This window comes from Strongylocentrotus purpuratus, unplaced genomic scaffold (genome assembly GCF_000002235.5).
Source record: "Strongylocentrotus purpuratus isolate Spur 01 unplaced genomic scaffold, Spur_5.0 spur5_scaffold_16, whole genome shotgun sequence".
Lineage (NCBI taxonomy): Eukaryota > Metazoa > Echinodermata > Echinoidea > Camarodonta > Strongylocentrotidae > Strongylocentrotus > Strongylocentrotus purpuratus.
Genome location: NW_022145601.1, coordinates 6,409,272 through 6,426,109, shown reverse-complemented (window position 1 = coordinate 6,426,109; position 16,838 = coordinate 6,409,272). Strand labels below are relative to the sequence as shown.

General features: G+C 37.6%; 2 protein-coding genes across 3 annotated transcripts in view; one reads left to right on the top strand and one right to left on the bottom strand.

Moving 5' to 3' along the window:
* The window catches only part of LOC588097 (phosphatidylinositol 4,5-bisphosphate 3-kinase catalytic subunit beta isoform), a 48,300-nt gene that overhangs the window by 9,752 nt on the left and 21,710 nt on the right, over window positions 1–16,838 (top strand). For both annotated transcript variants that reach the window (XM_030986624.1, XM_030986622.1), the window contains exons 3-6: window positions 4,780–5,008; window positions 13,415–13,623; window positions 14,465–14,638; window positions 15,796–16,032. In XM_030986624.1, the coding sequence (XP_030842484.1) occupies window positions 4,780–5,008; window positions 13,415–13,623; window positions 14,465–14,638; window positions 15,796–16,032 (849 nt within the window). The remainder of the gene's footprint in view (window positions 1–4,779; window positions 5,009–13,414; window positions 13,624–14,464; window positions 14,639–15,795; window positions 16,033–16,838) is intronic.
* On the bottom strand, window positions 10,232–12,892 carry LOC115924472. Its single transcript, XM_030986625.1, has 4 exons — window positions 12,511–12,892; window positions 11,155–11,254; window positions 10,813–10,899; window positions 10,232–10,628 (listed from the first exon to the last, which is right to left on the bottom strand). Exons 1-4 carry the CDS (start codon window positions 12,511–12,513, stop codon window positions 10,453–10,455), a joined length of 366 nt encoding a protein of 121 aa, XP_030842485.1. The 5' UTR covers window positions 12,514–12,892; the 3' UTR covers window positions 10,232–10,452.

Genomic DNA, 16,838 nt, shown 5'->3' with positions numbered 1-16,838 from the left:
TCTCGACCCATATCGATTACTGTAATTCTTCTCTTTCTGGCCTCCCTCAGTCACATCTAGTCCCACTTCAAAGGGTACAGAATAGCGCTGCTCGGCTTGTGACTCTCTCGCGTAAATCAGAGCACATAACTCCAATATTGAACTCACTACATTGGCTTAAAATTCACCACCGCATATCCTTCAAAATTCTTCTCCTGTGCTACAAAGCTATCAATGGCTTAGCCCCCTCTTACCTTTCCGATCTCATATCCTTACGTTCCCGTACGTCGTCACGAACACTTCGTTCATCTTCCACATTACTGTTAACACCTGGACCCCGCACTAACACCCGGTATGGTGACCGCGCCTTTTCAGTTATTGCCCCCGCTCTCTGGAACAAACTGCCCGCCTTTATTCACTGCGCCCCCTCTGTATCTCAATTCAAATCTCTACTCAAAACCTATCTTTTCAAATTGTAAATTGCAGTTGTGCGTCGGTCAATGGAGGTGCGCACCATATTTGTCTTTATTTAGTTGATTGCCACTGTTTTTCTTACCTTATCTATGTTACTTTTGTATTTTTGCTTTTTCTTCTAATTTAATTCGACGGGGTATAGTCTTCTCTTAATCAGAACACTGTGCGCTTAGAAACATCAGTATTAAGCGCCTAATAAATGTTATGTATTATTATTATTATTATGTACATGTATGGATTCCATTTTGATGCCTATTTTGAATAACATGTGATTTGTAGCTCAGTACTGTACTTAGATGGAAAAGAAATCCCTGCTGTGCAATATGAATATCCTATTCCAATATTGGCAATAACCCTGATATATCTTAACCTTCTGTACAGGGATGTGAGTTGTTTGTTTGAAAAATGAGAAAAACAAGTTGCTAGATTTCAAGGAAGTATGGTTCCCATGGTATTTGACTCAGTGATATCATTTACTAACACACAACTGAGTTCACTCTGAATCACCAGTCATCATGTTTTTCTTTTTCTGATTGCACAGAGGAAAGAATCAGGCTTTTGACAACAAAAAAATCATTTTACTGCAATGTGTTCTTGAGAAAAAGAAAAAGAAGGAAGCAAAGTGGAGGAAAAAGGAGGAGAAGGAGAAGAAAAGAAGGAGAAGAATAATAATAAGATGATGATGAAGATGATAGAGAAGAAGGAGAAGAAGAACAGAAAGAAAACAAAGTATAAGAGAAAAATAAGAAGGAGAATAAAAAGAAGGCGAAGAAGAAAAAGAAGATTTTACCAATAATTATTTGACATACCGGTACACTGCATGTACAGTGTAGGCCTACAGCATATACAGTACTTCCGGAAGTATCTTTCACTTGAATTATTTCAATCTAGATTTATTTTTAATTTTGCGGATATTTTGTATGAACTGGTTTATTCCTGTTTCAAGCAAGTAGTCTTTTTGTGAAAATTTAAAACAAACTACCTTTACATTCCAGTCTACACAATAACATGTTAGTGTTTGACATGTGTATGCAGTATCCCTGTACATGAAATGTAGTTTCTACTCAAGACAAATGCAAATGAGAAGTATGGTTCTCCCAAAGCAAATTAAGTTATACGTTATGTAATTAAATGCAGGTGCAGTGTTTCAAAAAGGATTTGCCCCCTGATTGCATAATGATGGGTTTCAGGAACCATTATACATGTACAGTTATATCATTATTACTGTACTACAAGTACACATGTATATTGTAGTTCCTGTAGGATAGTAATTGAGATACTGTACATGTACGTTAATTATAGCACTTGGTATCTCTTTTGAGGCAACATGTGTATCATGACCAAGAAATTGAAGATAGTCTGGTGTACATGTACATGTACACGTACCGGTAATTGAATATGATATTAAAATGGCTGAGTATTATACATATTATCGGTGTTTATTTCTCTACAAAAGATACATAGTCATACATGTACATTTATATTTATATTTAAAACTGAAAAATTAAAACACAATCTTCTCTTTTAATCTTTCTAAAGATTGTGAGTACCGTAATGTACATATTTGTACAGTATGTTGTATGCTTTTAAGGTTTAAATTAACATCCATAAGTTTGAATACATGATTGTGTAAACAGGCCCTGCATGATCCCTATCTCAACTATAAACATACTATAGAGTGGTGAAGTGTGACGTCATCAAAAATCTATTTTCAGAATTTCTCAATTTTTTCTTCATTTTCCGAAAGAGCATCAAAAATAATGTCCAAATGTCGAAAACCAATTGAATATGTTAAGTATTGGCTGAGATATGACCATTTGAAATAATATATGTCCTATAGGAACTCTGTGTTATCTATGCTCTGGCTCCTAATGGTTAGGAGCCAGAGCATATAACACTGAGTTCCCATAGGCAATCTTTTTATTCAGATGGTCATATCTCAGCCAATACTTAACATATTCAATTGGTTTTCGAAATTTGGACATTATATTTGATGCTCTTTCGGAAAATGAAGAAAAAATTGAAAAATTCTAAAAATTGATTTTTATGACGTCACAGCTTCGGTACTCTATAGGCAAATTTGTTTGTGTTTGATTGGTCGACTATTTTTTTTTTTTTGGGGGGGGGGGGGCAAGGGAGTGAGATGGGGGACAGATGTCCAGTTAAAATAATACATGGGAGCAGTGAATGTTTTTAGCTCTCAAAAGCTCCAAAAGTACTCTCAGAAATTAAAAAAGAGCTCTAGTAGAAAAACAATACAATACTTAATACACAGGCGTCCTAATTTAATGATCAGGCCATCTTCGGCAGGTAGCGAGTTGGTGAGGTGAAGATCAAAATTTAAAAGGCCAGATTCTGGACTACTACTAGTAGTAGTAGGCCTACTGTATGCACTGTGTTCTCTTGATCTTCATTTGTGTTTTTAGTAATGCAATATCAGACTCTATACAAATAAAGTGCAGAGTCTGAATTGTGGTGTTAACTTCCTGGTTGTGGTGTGTGATGACGAAACGTGTTGTGAAAAAGTCTAGGATTTTCAGGGAAAAAACGCATATTTTTTGTTCTGTTAGTAACTATTGTCTTCTCATAGTCTTATTGTTCTTTACAATAATATATATATGTGGTTAACATTCAAATTAATCCTCATTATTCTTTACATGCATGTAAACTGTATGCTTGTGGACAAATGTTTGAAATGGGAAATGAGCATTATTGAGCAGTATAAACTATGAAGAACTGATGACATTGTCAGTTTGAAAGTCACCACCTGTACACAGACAGGTCTTAAATACTTCCTCTTACATTGTGCATGTGTATTTCATGATATAAATCTTTACAGTTTTTTGTTGTTGGATTGCCCAATACCAGTTAATCTTTTACAGGAAGTTTTTTTAATTTGTTTGTATGTGTCATGGTCTGTAGAGGTGTTGTGGGGCTAGTGGATGCGTCCACCAGACTATGGATGACATGGTTCACGTTTCATGTCCCAACCCGGACTCTTATGTGTCATTTGGCTAGACATTAATCTGCACTTGCCTCTCTCCACCCAGGTTTACGTGTAGTGAATTCACTCAATTGATACCTTGGAGGAAGAAATTCAAGTTATTCCTTGATTGCTTTTATCGACCAAGGGGAGCTGGCCTGTAAAGCCAGGTTACCGTGATAGTTTATATGTACAGTCAAACCTGCTTTAGTGACCACTTGTCTACAAAGGCCACATTTGTTGTTTCCCTTGGAAATGGTTTCTCATTGAATCATGTACTATTAAAAGGAACCTGTCTACAAAGACCACCTGTCTACATAGGCCACTTTTTGTGTTTCCCTTGGGTGGTCGCTATAGACAGGTTTGACTGTACCTTGAGCATAAACTGGGAGTGTTACATGTAGACGTGTATTGTGTGCAATATACAATTATTATTATTAGACCTACAGTGTACAGTGTACATGTGGTTGTATTCTTCAGGTACAACAGTCTCATTTTCATTGTGCTATAAGGGGAAAAGGGAATGAGGAAATAATTTATTATACTACACTGAGCACTAGAAATAATTAACCAAGACCAACTCTCAGTTTTACAAGCGCTGTAATTGATATCCTGTGAGCCTAGAAACCAGAGACTTGTTGCATTATTGATTACCCGTAAGTGCAGAGACTGCTCACCTTTATATCTAAAAATGATTAATTGAGACAATACAAATGATAGAACAAAACATAGAGAGCACAACATGTACATGTATATACATGTACACTGTAGTGCTTGAAACCTCCCGAAGAACTATAAACTCTGCACATATTTTTGTTTAAGAAATACCACATAGAAATTACCATAAGGAAATTACCATCGTGCCAATCCTTATTAAAAGAAGCCACATGTACTACCAGTAAACTAATCAATGGCTCTGCTCCTCAGTGCATTATTACTTTAATTTATTAATCATTAGATCCCATCCAGATCTTTACGCTCTCAAAAATCTGAATTTCATGGTCTTCCTAAGCTCAATAAAGTGGGGAGAAAGAACCTTTGCTCATGCAGGGCCTTTGCTGAGGAATGCTCTAAAAAATTGAGATACATGTATATATATATATATATATATATATATATATATATATATGCAGGGTTAATACTTCTGTACAATATGGGACATGCTTTTCGAAAGGGAAAAAACCTCACAACACAACACAAACAAAACAACAACTATATTCTTTATCCATATACTGTATGATATTTTTCCAATTGTTGTACTGTAGCTCTTTAAGCCAGTTTCACTGTACAGTATATAATGCACATACACTAATGATGAATTAATTTGATCCCTTTCTCTTCAGGAGCTATGGACCAAAGCCAAGTCAGAACCTCTCTTCAACCTCCTCCTCGATCTCAACTTCTACATCTTCCAGTGCATTAACTATTCAGCTGAGCAGGAGGAGCTCTTAGACGAGAAGCGTCGGCTCTGTGATATCAAGCCATTCTGGAGTACGCTGAGAGTCGTCAGGAAGGCAGGTGATGTCGAAGATAGGGTGCTCAACTCACAAATTGGTCTCTGTATTGGCAAGAGTAAGTTATCTTCATTGTTGTACATCCTTTATGCATGTTAGTAGGATTTCTAGTGTCGAGAATCATGTGGAAAAGCATGCGATGTGGAAGATAGAGAGGAATTGGGTTCTTGCATTGCCATTGAAATTTTGCAATTTGTTATTTTAAGGTATAGTTGTATCTTGCTGCAGAGACAGCCCTCATCAACGATTCACAAACTTACGTTGGTGGTTATTCTTGGCGCTTGCTTAACAGTTTAAATGAGTTGCAAGCCAGACAATGTAGATGATTCCTTAAAATAGGGGTTTCAGGTGATTTTTGTCTTTTATAGCTGAAGCTTAATTTCCTTCAAAAGTTGATAGAATGTAATTTTAGAAGCATAATGCAGTTTAAATTTTGAAAATCGGTCAAAGCGTTAAAGAGTTACAATTTTTTTAAGAATTATTTTTTAGGGAATTTTTTCACAGAGGTCACATGATCAAATCTTTTATTCCTATTGTTTTAAAGATGGCACCATTGTGGTACTCTTTGTATAGGAATTTGGCATGTACGTTTAAAACATATTTATCAATATCTCTGAGATGCAGAATCCAACAGCGATGAAATTTTGTATATACCTCCGCAAGATACAATAGATTGTAATTAATATTTTCTTGACATTATTAATCATATTTTAAATATGCAAATTTATGCAAATTTATTCAATTATATGGGAAATGGTGATATCCCTTGAATTAAATGAGTCAGAAATCTAGTTTTCACAAATGTTATGCATATCTTTGCAAGATACAGGAATTTGTAATTCATATTTCTTGACATTAGTGTGTAATAATTAAATATGCAAATTTATGCAAATTTATGCAAATTTATTCAATTATATGGGAAATGGTGATATCCCTTGAATTAAAAGAGTCAGAAATCTAGTTTTCACAAATGTTATGCATATCTTTGCAAGATACAGGAATTTGTTATTCATATTTCTTGACATTAGTGAGTAATAATTAAATATGCAAATTTATGCGAATTTATTCAATAAAATGAAAAAACTATGATATCCCTTAAATTTAAGGAATCAGACATTTTTTTTCTCACATTATTGTGTACTTATCTTTGCAAGATACAATATATTTTAATTCAAGGTTTTTCAAATTTATACAGAAATGTAATCCTTGTTTTCAAATAAAGAAAAACAAACACATGTACAGCTTTATGCACACCGCCAAACATGAATGCTCACACACTCACTTACAAACATAACCACATACGGACAAATACACACACAATAACAATTAACAGAGACTTCCAACTTTCATACCATACAAGTTTCCAAACATATAAGTACATACAATAAAGACTAATATATTTAATGTTTGAATTTGTTCTTATTTATTTGCTATTCTTTTCTTTAAAGGTTGGTTCCATTGCATTTTCTTTGTAATTATTTTTGTTTTGTTACATCTTCTTTGCATGATAATTTGTTTTGGTTCCGTCACAACTTCTCGGGTATACTTCAATTTTCAATTTGCACCAAATTAAAATTAATTTGTTCTAGTTAAAGTTAACACTGCTCAGCTTTGACTTGTGAGATTGACTCAAATGTTACTAATCACTTGATCAGAAAATAATATTAAACAATTCATTCCTTCTTGTTCTGCTCAGCTTCGAATTTTCAGATTAACTGCTTTCAAATGTTACTAATCAGTTGATCAGAAATGAATATTAAACAATTCCTTCTTGCTCAACCTAATACTGCTCAGTTTTGAATTCTCTTTTCAAACTTTATTAATCGCTTGAGCAGAAATCAATCTTTCACAATTAATTCATTCTTCTTCAAGTCAGATAGAAGGTTGTACTCCTTGAGTTCATCCTCATCCTCATAATCAATGAAGAAGAGGGTCTTCAGGTTATCAGTCTTGTAAGAACTAATACCAGTCACCACACCATGGATCCAGACTTTCACATGTTCAATTAGGAAGACGTGTTCGATCCTCTTGCCTACAAGTAACTCTGGGTTCAGAAGAAGTTCATCCAGATATTGTTTTGATGCAATTGCTGCTCTCTTCTTCTTTTCCTCTTCTATTTTTTTGAACATCTTATTTTTCTGCTCTTGAAAGCTTTCAACTTGATCTTCAGGTGCTGTGTACTCGAAGCTGCTTCCAGCACTGCTTTCCCTTTGCTGAATTGCAGCGGCTTCTACTGGGTCAGGTTGTGGTTGGGTTTGTAGATTGTTGTGCTTCACAACATCTACTAAATGTTGCATCATCTCTCCTCTTGTAAACGGCTGCCCTTGATGAGATAGCTGGAAATGTTCTTTTGACGGACCTTGACATTTAAGGACCTTCTGTAAGAATAACAGCTGTGTGTACAGTATTCTTCTTATTTGTTCGTCTGATTTTGTGCTCTCAATGTCTCCAACCATCTCTGTTATCTTCTGCTCTGAAGTCCACACTCCACCAAGCTCAACTACTTCATTGACCAAGTCTGCTGTCGACTTCATTCTCTTTTCCTCAAGATCCTTCCTCTTTTGTGATGCCTTTTGAAGAGCTTCCCATTTCTGCTGTTTGATAGCCTTCTTCCGTTCGGCATATCTCCTAAGAACATCGTCTGAGCACTGCCTTGCCGCCTTCATATATTTCCCTCTTTCTTTCTCTGACAGAGAGTCAAGCCACTCCGGCATCTTATTGTTGGTCCACATGATGAGTGCTTCAAGAGTGGTGATTCTGGCAGAGGGTTTTTTGCGGACAAGCAGATCGAGTTGTGCAAAATCCCTCTCTCCAATCATGTTGGTGCTTGGGACATTGTGGTATGCTGCCTTGACGTCATCAGCCAGGTCCCAATACTTTCCTCCAGGTAGCTGGTCTTTGCACTGGCGTTGAAGGATGAGCAGGACAGCACAGCTTATCAACTCAAGGGCTTGGGTGGTCAGCATCTCTGCTTCAGCATCAGTACTGTCTAGGAGCTTCTTTGAGATGTCATCTCCTGTGCTAATGTTGAAGGGGCTGTCACCTGCCAGGAGAGGGGATGCGTCTTCCTTCCATACCATGAGCTTGGTTTGGAGTTGATGGAGTGGCTCATTCGTGTCGAAAATGTTGCCCGAGCTGATAATCCTTTCCCAAAGGGGCTTGATGGCAGCGATGTAAAATATGCCAAGTGCTCGTATCTCGGCCACCAAGAGCTTCTCATTGATGTCCTCTTCGATTGCCAGGAGAAGGTTGTTACGATTTTGAATCATTGAAAGAAACTCCTGAATGTGAGGAACGTGGAAATAAAGGGCGGAGGCACCTTCAAAAAGAATGTTCGCACGATTTCCAATGTAATCAACCAGATGATTCTTCGTCCCACAAGCGTTTGACAGAAAGGCTGAAAAGACATCTTCAACTCCCGACTTGTCACATCCCCGGTGATGAAAGGCCTTACTCGATATCCTGATGAGTCTTGTGGCGCCAGATTCTGATGTTTGCAATGTGTGTGCATGCCTTCCTGATGTTGTAATATCTTCAAACGCTTTCAGGGCTTTGTCCACTTCTTCAGCGAAGTTTATTAGGGGATGCATTTTACAGAAAAATTTCCCGAAGTCACTTACACAAGCTTGAACATCACCTGGAAGCTGATTCCACTGTTTGACAACTTGAGGAAGGAGGTCCTGACGAAGTGCTCTCAACCTATCATTGAATTGCGGCATGGTAGCCCCTTGATCAGTCATTGTTGACTTCACAGTTGTAACCAATTCCTTGTACATGTCTTCTTGATTACCACCCTCAAGTTGAGCGAGAGATGAAGCCAGTGTGTTGATTCTGTCCTTGAAGGCATCCATTACAGCTTCAGTATCACCTGCAGCCATCTCAACTAAGCCCATTGTTCGGGATGTCCCATCTGGCAATGTCACTTGAAAATTTTGATATTTCCGATGATGTTTGGTAGTACCATCTCCGTGAATGCAGTTTCCAAGTGCTTTTTCTGGTGTTGCTGACTTCATTGCCAGGGCAACTTCAATCGTTGCTAGATGGTTTGCTTCCACGGCCAATCTCGATACTGTCCCTGCCGAAGGGAGACGCCCGATGTTTTTTCCAGTCAAGTTTTTGATGACAGTTCTAATGACGGAAGTAACCTTCCGTAAGGACACATTCTGCGCAAGCAACTCCATGATAGTTTTGCGGATGCAGTCGTTATATCTACCATTTTCGAATGTCATGATGGTATTGTCCTCCATTAAACCTATCACTTCCTCCAATTCCTTTTCCCTCTTCTCTAGGAACGACACTCTCTCCTTCAGGTCCATCAGATCCTGCACGTCTGCACCAGATGTATGTCGTCGCCGGAGATACCTGGCTTGGTCATAGACCTTTCTCCGAGACTGGTTGATATGTTTGGAATGCGCTTCCATGGATTGCACTCTATCTTTTGATGAGCTGAGTTGGTTTCTGTTTTGTTCGAGATCTTCTTTTAACTCTTTGACGAGAGTAGATAATTCTGAATTATCATCCTTCAGCTTTGTTATGCTTTCATCTCTCCTTTTGATCCTCTTGTTAACATTCCTGGCATTTACTTTCTGAAGTTTTCCTTGACATGCTACAAGTTTTTTCTCCAATTCGAGCAGTTCTTTTTCTTTTTCTTCATACTTTTTCTTGTATGCGTTCAGTTCCTGACAAGTTGGATCGAACTCTGCAGTGATTTGCTTCATCTTCTTGCACAGGAATACAAAACTATCCTGTAGCGTGCTGAAATCAGCAATTTCTTTCTGTCTTGCTTTGCGCATGTCGAGCTCCTCCTCTAAAAACTCCAGACGATGCCTTTGGTCTTCTATTGTTCCTTCCATTCCTGCCAATTTCCGTTTCACTCCTTTGTTGTCTGTCTTGATTTCAGCGATTTGCGCTCTCATTTTCTTCTTCCTAGGTGTGTCTGGCTCCTTCAATTGCTTGCTTCTCAAGACTAAGAATTCCTTATCTAGAAGACTTGACAATTTCTGTACCTGTACAATACCTTTAGCATTTTTTTTAATATGTTTGTACTTTGTTACAACCTCTTTAACATAATTACAAACTTTATGGTCGTTAGCAGAAACACCACCTAACTTGATCAATATTCTAGCAATTCCCATATTTGACATTCTATTCTCTTTCAAGAAGTCGTACAGTTCTACTACAAGACCATTTTGCAATTTCTCCACAGTGGGCAAATCCTCCTGTCCCGTGAAGAGGTCCCGGTGAAGATCCATGGCTGTACAGTATGGCCCAATATCTGCAGGGGAAAAACATAAAAGAGAAAAGCAAACTATTAATTTATGAATCATATTATGTCATTTATTGTCAAGTCAATAGCTTTAATTTAGTAACTGAGTAATTGTTGTGTCATATGTGTATTCATTGTGATTGTTCTGCCTATTAAATTAATACAATGCTTATTTACTGATGAGGATTGGATGAACTTAAAATTTGAAAACATATGTATATTCCATTCATCATAAATCACAGATTCCAAATAAGATGTTCATTTAATTTTGGGACGATTAACCATAATAAAAAACAGTGACAACAATAATTACCGTTGCTTCCTCCGGGGATTGCCGTCGCTTGAGAAGCTGATGATCCGGCCGCTACTCCAGGAGCTGATGACCCCGCTGCTAGTGCTACAGGAGCTGTTACTGTTAACAAAACAAAATTAGAAAAGATGAATAATATAACACCATTCTTATTTCCTTAGCGTATTTTGTCATGATAAATACTACTATAAAGATTCAAGGCAACAATTATTAATTAAAACTAAAATGTTCATTTAATTCATGCATGATTTACCATTTGAAAATAAACAGTGACAACAATAATTACCATTGCTTCCTCCTGGGATTGAAGTCGCTTGAGGAGCTAACGATCCTGGAGCTGATGATCCCGCTGCTGATGATACAGGAGCTGTTACTATTTACAAAACAAAATTAGAAAAGATAAATAAATTAACGCCATTCTTATTTCCTGAGCTAATTTTGTATCATTATCCCGATTGAGGGCAATGAAATTGAGTTAACCAACAACAAACTAAATGAATTAAAACATAGACTCTTTGTACAGTATAATATAAGTTGGTTACCAAATTATCTTCAACACTTAATATTATTTCATTAACAAAAATAAATTAATCTAATTAATTTATAAAGAATGAAAGATGATACCTACCTTCAGCTTCATCATGTTCAAGATTAGTCCCTGACAAAATCCCCTTGTCTTTAGCCTCATCCATTGCACTTGCTGGCTCCTCTGACTCTGTGTTTGCCATCTACAAATATAAAATAAAACATTAAAAATCAATCAAAGAAATGTTCACATAACGTTCATTTCCGAAACAAAACATGTAATGTAATATTGTCATAATAATAAGTAATGCCTCCGGCCCCTTTGTTAGCGAAGGCACAATTATTTTTGAGAAGAAAAAAAAAATGATTATTTATAATTACTGTCTAGGGTAGTCTACTTAATGTAGTTCGGTCGAACTTGAAAATTGATTGTAATTTTGAGTACTTTTATAACAATTTTTAAAATTAGGGTCTACAATAAGTTATGTAACTGATTATCCAGTTCAAGAAGTAACAATCAGTGAAATATTTGAACAGAAACATTTGGTTAGAATAACAAATAGATCTAGACTAACATTAATATGCACATTCATTGACAGTGATTTAGTTTTCAGCCGGGTTTTCAGACAGGTGGAGGAGGTAAATAAATGAGAAATGGATCAATAAAGAAGTTCCACACAATAAATAAAATATGTAATCAACGAGAATCTTGCGCAAAGAACATAGATTTCACATTATTTATGATCAGAAAACTGCTAGGGAGTACAGAGAATCGTGGAGAAATGCAACTATAAACTCAAGCAAACGTAACATTCAACGTATGGGACTAGAGTGAGTTCACACAAGTTGCGCAAGAATAAAATCCGGAGGCCTCAATTCCGTCCTTAAAATTGTCTTATTCTTTTAAAAGTGGCATTTTGTAATGTTTATATGACCAAACATACATACCATGTAATATTTTGTCTCCAAAATAACCAAAAAGTCACAAGATCAACATTTTATCCGATTTGTTTCAAGAATTTTCCGTCAAAAATTTATCGTTGTTGTGGTAAATACCATTTTTTCACACAGGTAACTATCGCATTTATCTGGATTTTTTCCCGAACCGAACTTTAAATAAAAATATAGAAATGTGCTTTAAATGTTACCAAACATAATCAAAGTCCTTAATTATCTACTAGAACTAGTTTAAACTCGTGGAATTTCGCTTAAAAACGTAAATATTTACGTATTTGTCATATTGTTGAATTTAACACCCCCACCCGAAAAATGGACCTGCCCATGTGTCTGTGCAAGCTCAAGCGGTCTTCGCACAGCTCGCTCACGACGAAGCTCAAATTCGATCGTTTATTTTCATGAATCGGGCCTTAATAATTGTTTTTTCCGCTCTTCAAATTTGATAAAACATCGACAATGAATACATTTTCTGAATCAGCAGACTCTATATTTTCATACTCACCATCCTAAGTTGGATGCAGATTACGGGAAAATGATGAAATCGTAGCTTTTAAAACTTCATGGCATTGTTTCGTCAGTTCTCCTTGCACTACAAACACTTAGGTTATATCAGCACGGAGGGCACTTTCTCGGCTTCAATCGGGTATGTTCGGATTTTATTTGTCAACAAATACTAAGAGCGGGGGAGAGACGAAAGGAGGCGAAGTCTTAACGATGTTTTCCGAAAAGTACGATATTGCGGTGCCTTCGCAACGCTCCGTGATTTTTAGAGCGAAGTTGTGTGTGGCTACGGAGTTTACGTAATAATCGAAAGACACACAGAGAATACTACACTTTCGCTCTCTCGATCGCCCAGTGCGAACTCATGACGTCATCACTCTGAAACCCCTACTTAAAAGGTCTCTAAATTCTAATGTTAGTGTTCATAGTCTGGGGACTGACAATATTTGCAGGAAAAGGGATTTCATTCAGATATTACTGGTGCCATCAGGTTAACAAAGATCAAATTATTTTCAGTTTTCTGGCAGCCTTTCAGATGGTCATTAGCACCTGGGGAGTGTTTCACAAAAAATAATAATGACTTTAAGTTGGAATTTAATACGGCAGGCTGTTCATGACAATATTTGCTCTCACCATTATGATCTTTAGATGATATTTTTCCCTTCAATAATGAACTATCACAAAATGTAAATTCTGTAGATTTGTGACCATGATTTGTACATCCCTTGAGAGACCAATGCCAGTACATGGTGAGAGGAAACAGTGGCATGAACGGCCTGCCATAGTTCAAGTCCAACTTAAAGTCGATCTTAGTCTTTGTGAAACAGCCCCCAGGACAAGCCCAGATGTTTTACATGTACTCGAATCACCCATTTTGATATGTTTCTCATGTACCTTTGATACAGGTCTTCATGAATACGACATGATGAAGAACCAGGAGGTGCATGACTTCCGATCCAACATGAAACGGATGTGCATGTCAGTACAAAAGGCCCATATGAAGTGGCCTTGGGACAAGAAAGCCATGTACCTGTTCCCTCCGGAGGTGGACCTGGCCGCGCCAAACAACCTTCCGGAAAATCTCCTGATCAACATGAGGTTCTCCTCCAGCCTGGTAAGTTTATTGAAGGGAGAAAAAAACATCACTTCGAGGGCTCAGTGACACAAAGACGTAACTCCATTTTGGCCATTTTGAGAAAAAGTGATTTATGTGTCACTGAGCACTTGGGCCATAAGGAGTTAAGTCTATGTTTCACTAGCCGTTGACTTCAATGGGGTGTTGGGTGGAGTTAAGTCTTTGTGTTTCCTGGAAAGCCAACATTTTTCTGAACATTTTGATATCAAATACTCATTTTGGCAAAATATGGAGTTACGTCTTTGTGTCACTGAACTCTCGACTTGTAGCATACTTTGAGTAATTTGTTGATCACATTTGAAGTAAATTGATTGTGGACTACAGGATTCAGATCTGTGGACTGCATGTGGATCACATGGCTCGGGGTTGTAGTCCAACCGTGGCACTAATGTTCTTTGGCAAGACATTAATCTACATTTGCCACTCTCCACCCAGGTGTGGTAAATGGGTATCTAGTAGGAATATATTCCTTGATTGCTTTTAGCACTCTTAGAGAAGCTGAGCTAAGCCAAGGTAATAATACTACTGGTACTTTGTAGGTGTCTTAAAGCTCATCTGTACTAGTTTATAGAAGGGATTAGACCCACCCGCAAGGTCACTAGACAAGTGGTTATCTCAACAACTCAGCTCTCAATTAACATAAGAAATAGAGGATCACGGGGGACCAATGGCCATCAATTAGGCATTGTTTTCTATATAGAGGGAACAAGTAGCTACAAGTAGTACAGTGTGGCTTTAAGCATCCCCTGAATGGATATGTGCACAATATGAATTATCATGACTATTATTATAATTTATGAAATATCTTTTCTATCTCTAGTCGACCACGTCAGTTCTGCAAGTGAAAAGCATGGAGAAGGCTGAAGATCTGGTGGAGAAAGCACAGAAGAAGATGTCCATGTACCAGCAGAACACTCAGCCTGAGGAATACGTCCTCAAAATCCGCAGCTATGAAGACTTTCTCCTGGGCGGCCATCCCCTCTCAAAATACAAGGTATGAAGGAGACGGGTTCTTCAGGTATCGTAGAGGAATGGCCGGTGTAGCACCTGAATGGAGAAGTGAAAGTCATGGGTTTGAGCCTAGGGAGGGCACTGATGTGATTTCACAAGATATTACAATTTTGCCTGCCACTCTCCACCCATGGGGGTGTTTCACAAAGACTAAGGTCGACTTTATTGTTGGACTTAACTGTGGTAGGCCGTTCATGCCACTGTTTGCTCCCGTCATTTACAGGCATTGTTTTCTCAAGAGACGTACAAATCATGGTCACATATCTACAGAATTTACATCTTTTGATAATTCATTATTGAAGGAAAAAACATTATTTAAAGATCATAATGGTGAAAGCAAACAGTAGTATGAACAGCCTGTCATAGTTATGTCCAACTTAAAATTAATCTTAGTCTTTGTGAAACACTCCCCAGGTGTAGTAATTGGGCATGTGTTTGAATGAAATTTCAGTATCCTGTGAGCATTCAGGTGAGTAGCATAGTTAAAGCTGGGGTAGTATTAGAGCACCTTGTATAGTGGACAGAAGCACTTTACAAAAATCAAATGTTTGTTTATTATCAGGTGTTTACTTTTATGTATTAGTCAATTTCCTCTGAGCTACAAGTTAATATGATTGTGTGCCTTAACTGTCTGGATGATTTTGTTAGCTTTGAGAAAAAAAGGACATCTGACTGCTAATTTCAACTTTTGTTAATTTTTTTTTTACTAATTCAACTCCTGGGCCTTTATTTGTAAATGATGCTAGCTTTAAAGGCAGTCTGTACTAGTTTGGCTAGGAGGGATTAGACCATCCAGGGTGGTCACTTACAGGTGGCTATCTCATCAACTCAGCTCTTAATTAACATAAGAACAAGAGGATCATGGGGTACCAATGGTCACTGATTAGGCATTGTTTTCTATATAGAGGCAGCAAGTAGCTACAAGTAGTACAGTGCGGCTTTAAGCTTTATCAAAATCAGGTTTAACAAGCTAGTAAGAAGCCTAAGTTTTTCTTTTGTTAAATATGAATTTAGACCTAGGGTTGGGTTTAACTGGAAATGCCCACCATGGAGCACACAGTCTATGTACATGATGGTTCAAAAGAAGGCTTTCAGTGAAGCGGTTATAACTGATCCCCATTATTGTGTGACTGTCCACAGTACATCCGGAAAGCTGTAAAGAAAGGCCAAAAGCCGGAGCTCATTCTCATACACAAGTCCGAGTTGAAGGTAGAGGATCGCTTCAAAGACCCCATGTTTAACGTCCTAGCACAGAAGGAAGAGCAGGCGCCGCCCCTCCCTTCCAAAGCAGGGCGTTACGTCAGCTGGGACATCGAGGAGAAGGTCCGCGTCACATTCCACCTGGCAAAGAATGTCAACGTGATTGAGAAGTCGGGGGTAAGTACAGTGAAACCTGTATATAAAGACTGCTTTAGTAAGGGAGGCCAGAAAAGTGGTCTTTATAGGCAGGATGTCTCTATGTATATGTTTCTTAGGTATGATAATAATAGTAATGATAAAGATAGATTTATTGAGCGCATAATAAACCAAAGTTTTTCGATGCGAAAACACTTTCAAGGGAAACAAAAATTGTGGGCTTTATAGACAGGTGGTCTTTCTATAATAATAGTAATGACAATAGGCATTTCTAATGCGACTTCTATCCAGAAGTTCTATTTCGAGGCGCACTAATTATTACCCTGGCTTTAGTCTAACTGCCATTACAGCGCTCTAGCATTTCAAGGAAATAATTCCTGCCAGGCACCCATTTACCTCACCTGCAAGTGGTCCCTAAAGCAGGTTCGACAACAATATTGAATTAGAACTGTAGGAGACCTGTATTAAAGAGAACTGTACAAAAAAGTTCGATTTAGGTTTACGACTTATTCCTCCAAGCATACAATTTCAAGGTGGTTGATAAGTTAGGGGTAGATGAGAACTCTTCAAGATCTGTAAGAGAACTGATAAAAAATAGGTTGAATACCAGGGTCAGAGTCATATTCCTACAAGCAAAGCATGTCAATGTTATAGAAAAATCTGGGGTAAGTAAGATCAAACAAGATCGGTACATGAAGTGTATCTAACAACCCTGTATGGTCTACTGCATTCTGTGTACTTCAGTAAGAGACTAAAAAGAGTAAGGCTAGACTTCAGGCCTCAGAGGAGTGTGTTCAAATGTCAAAATAGAGTATATGTCTTCAGAC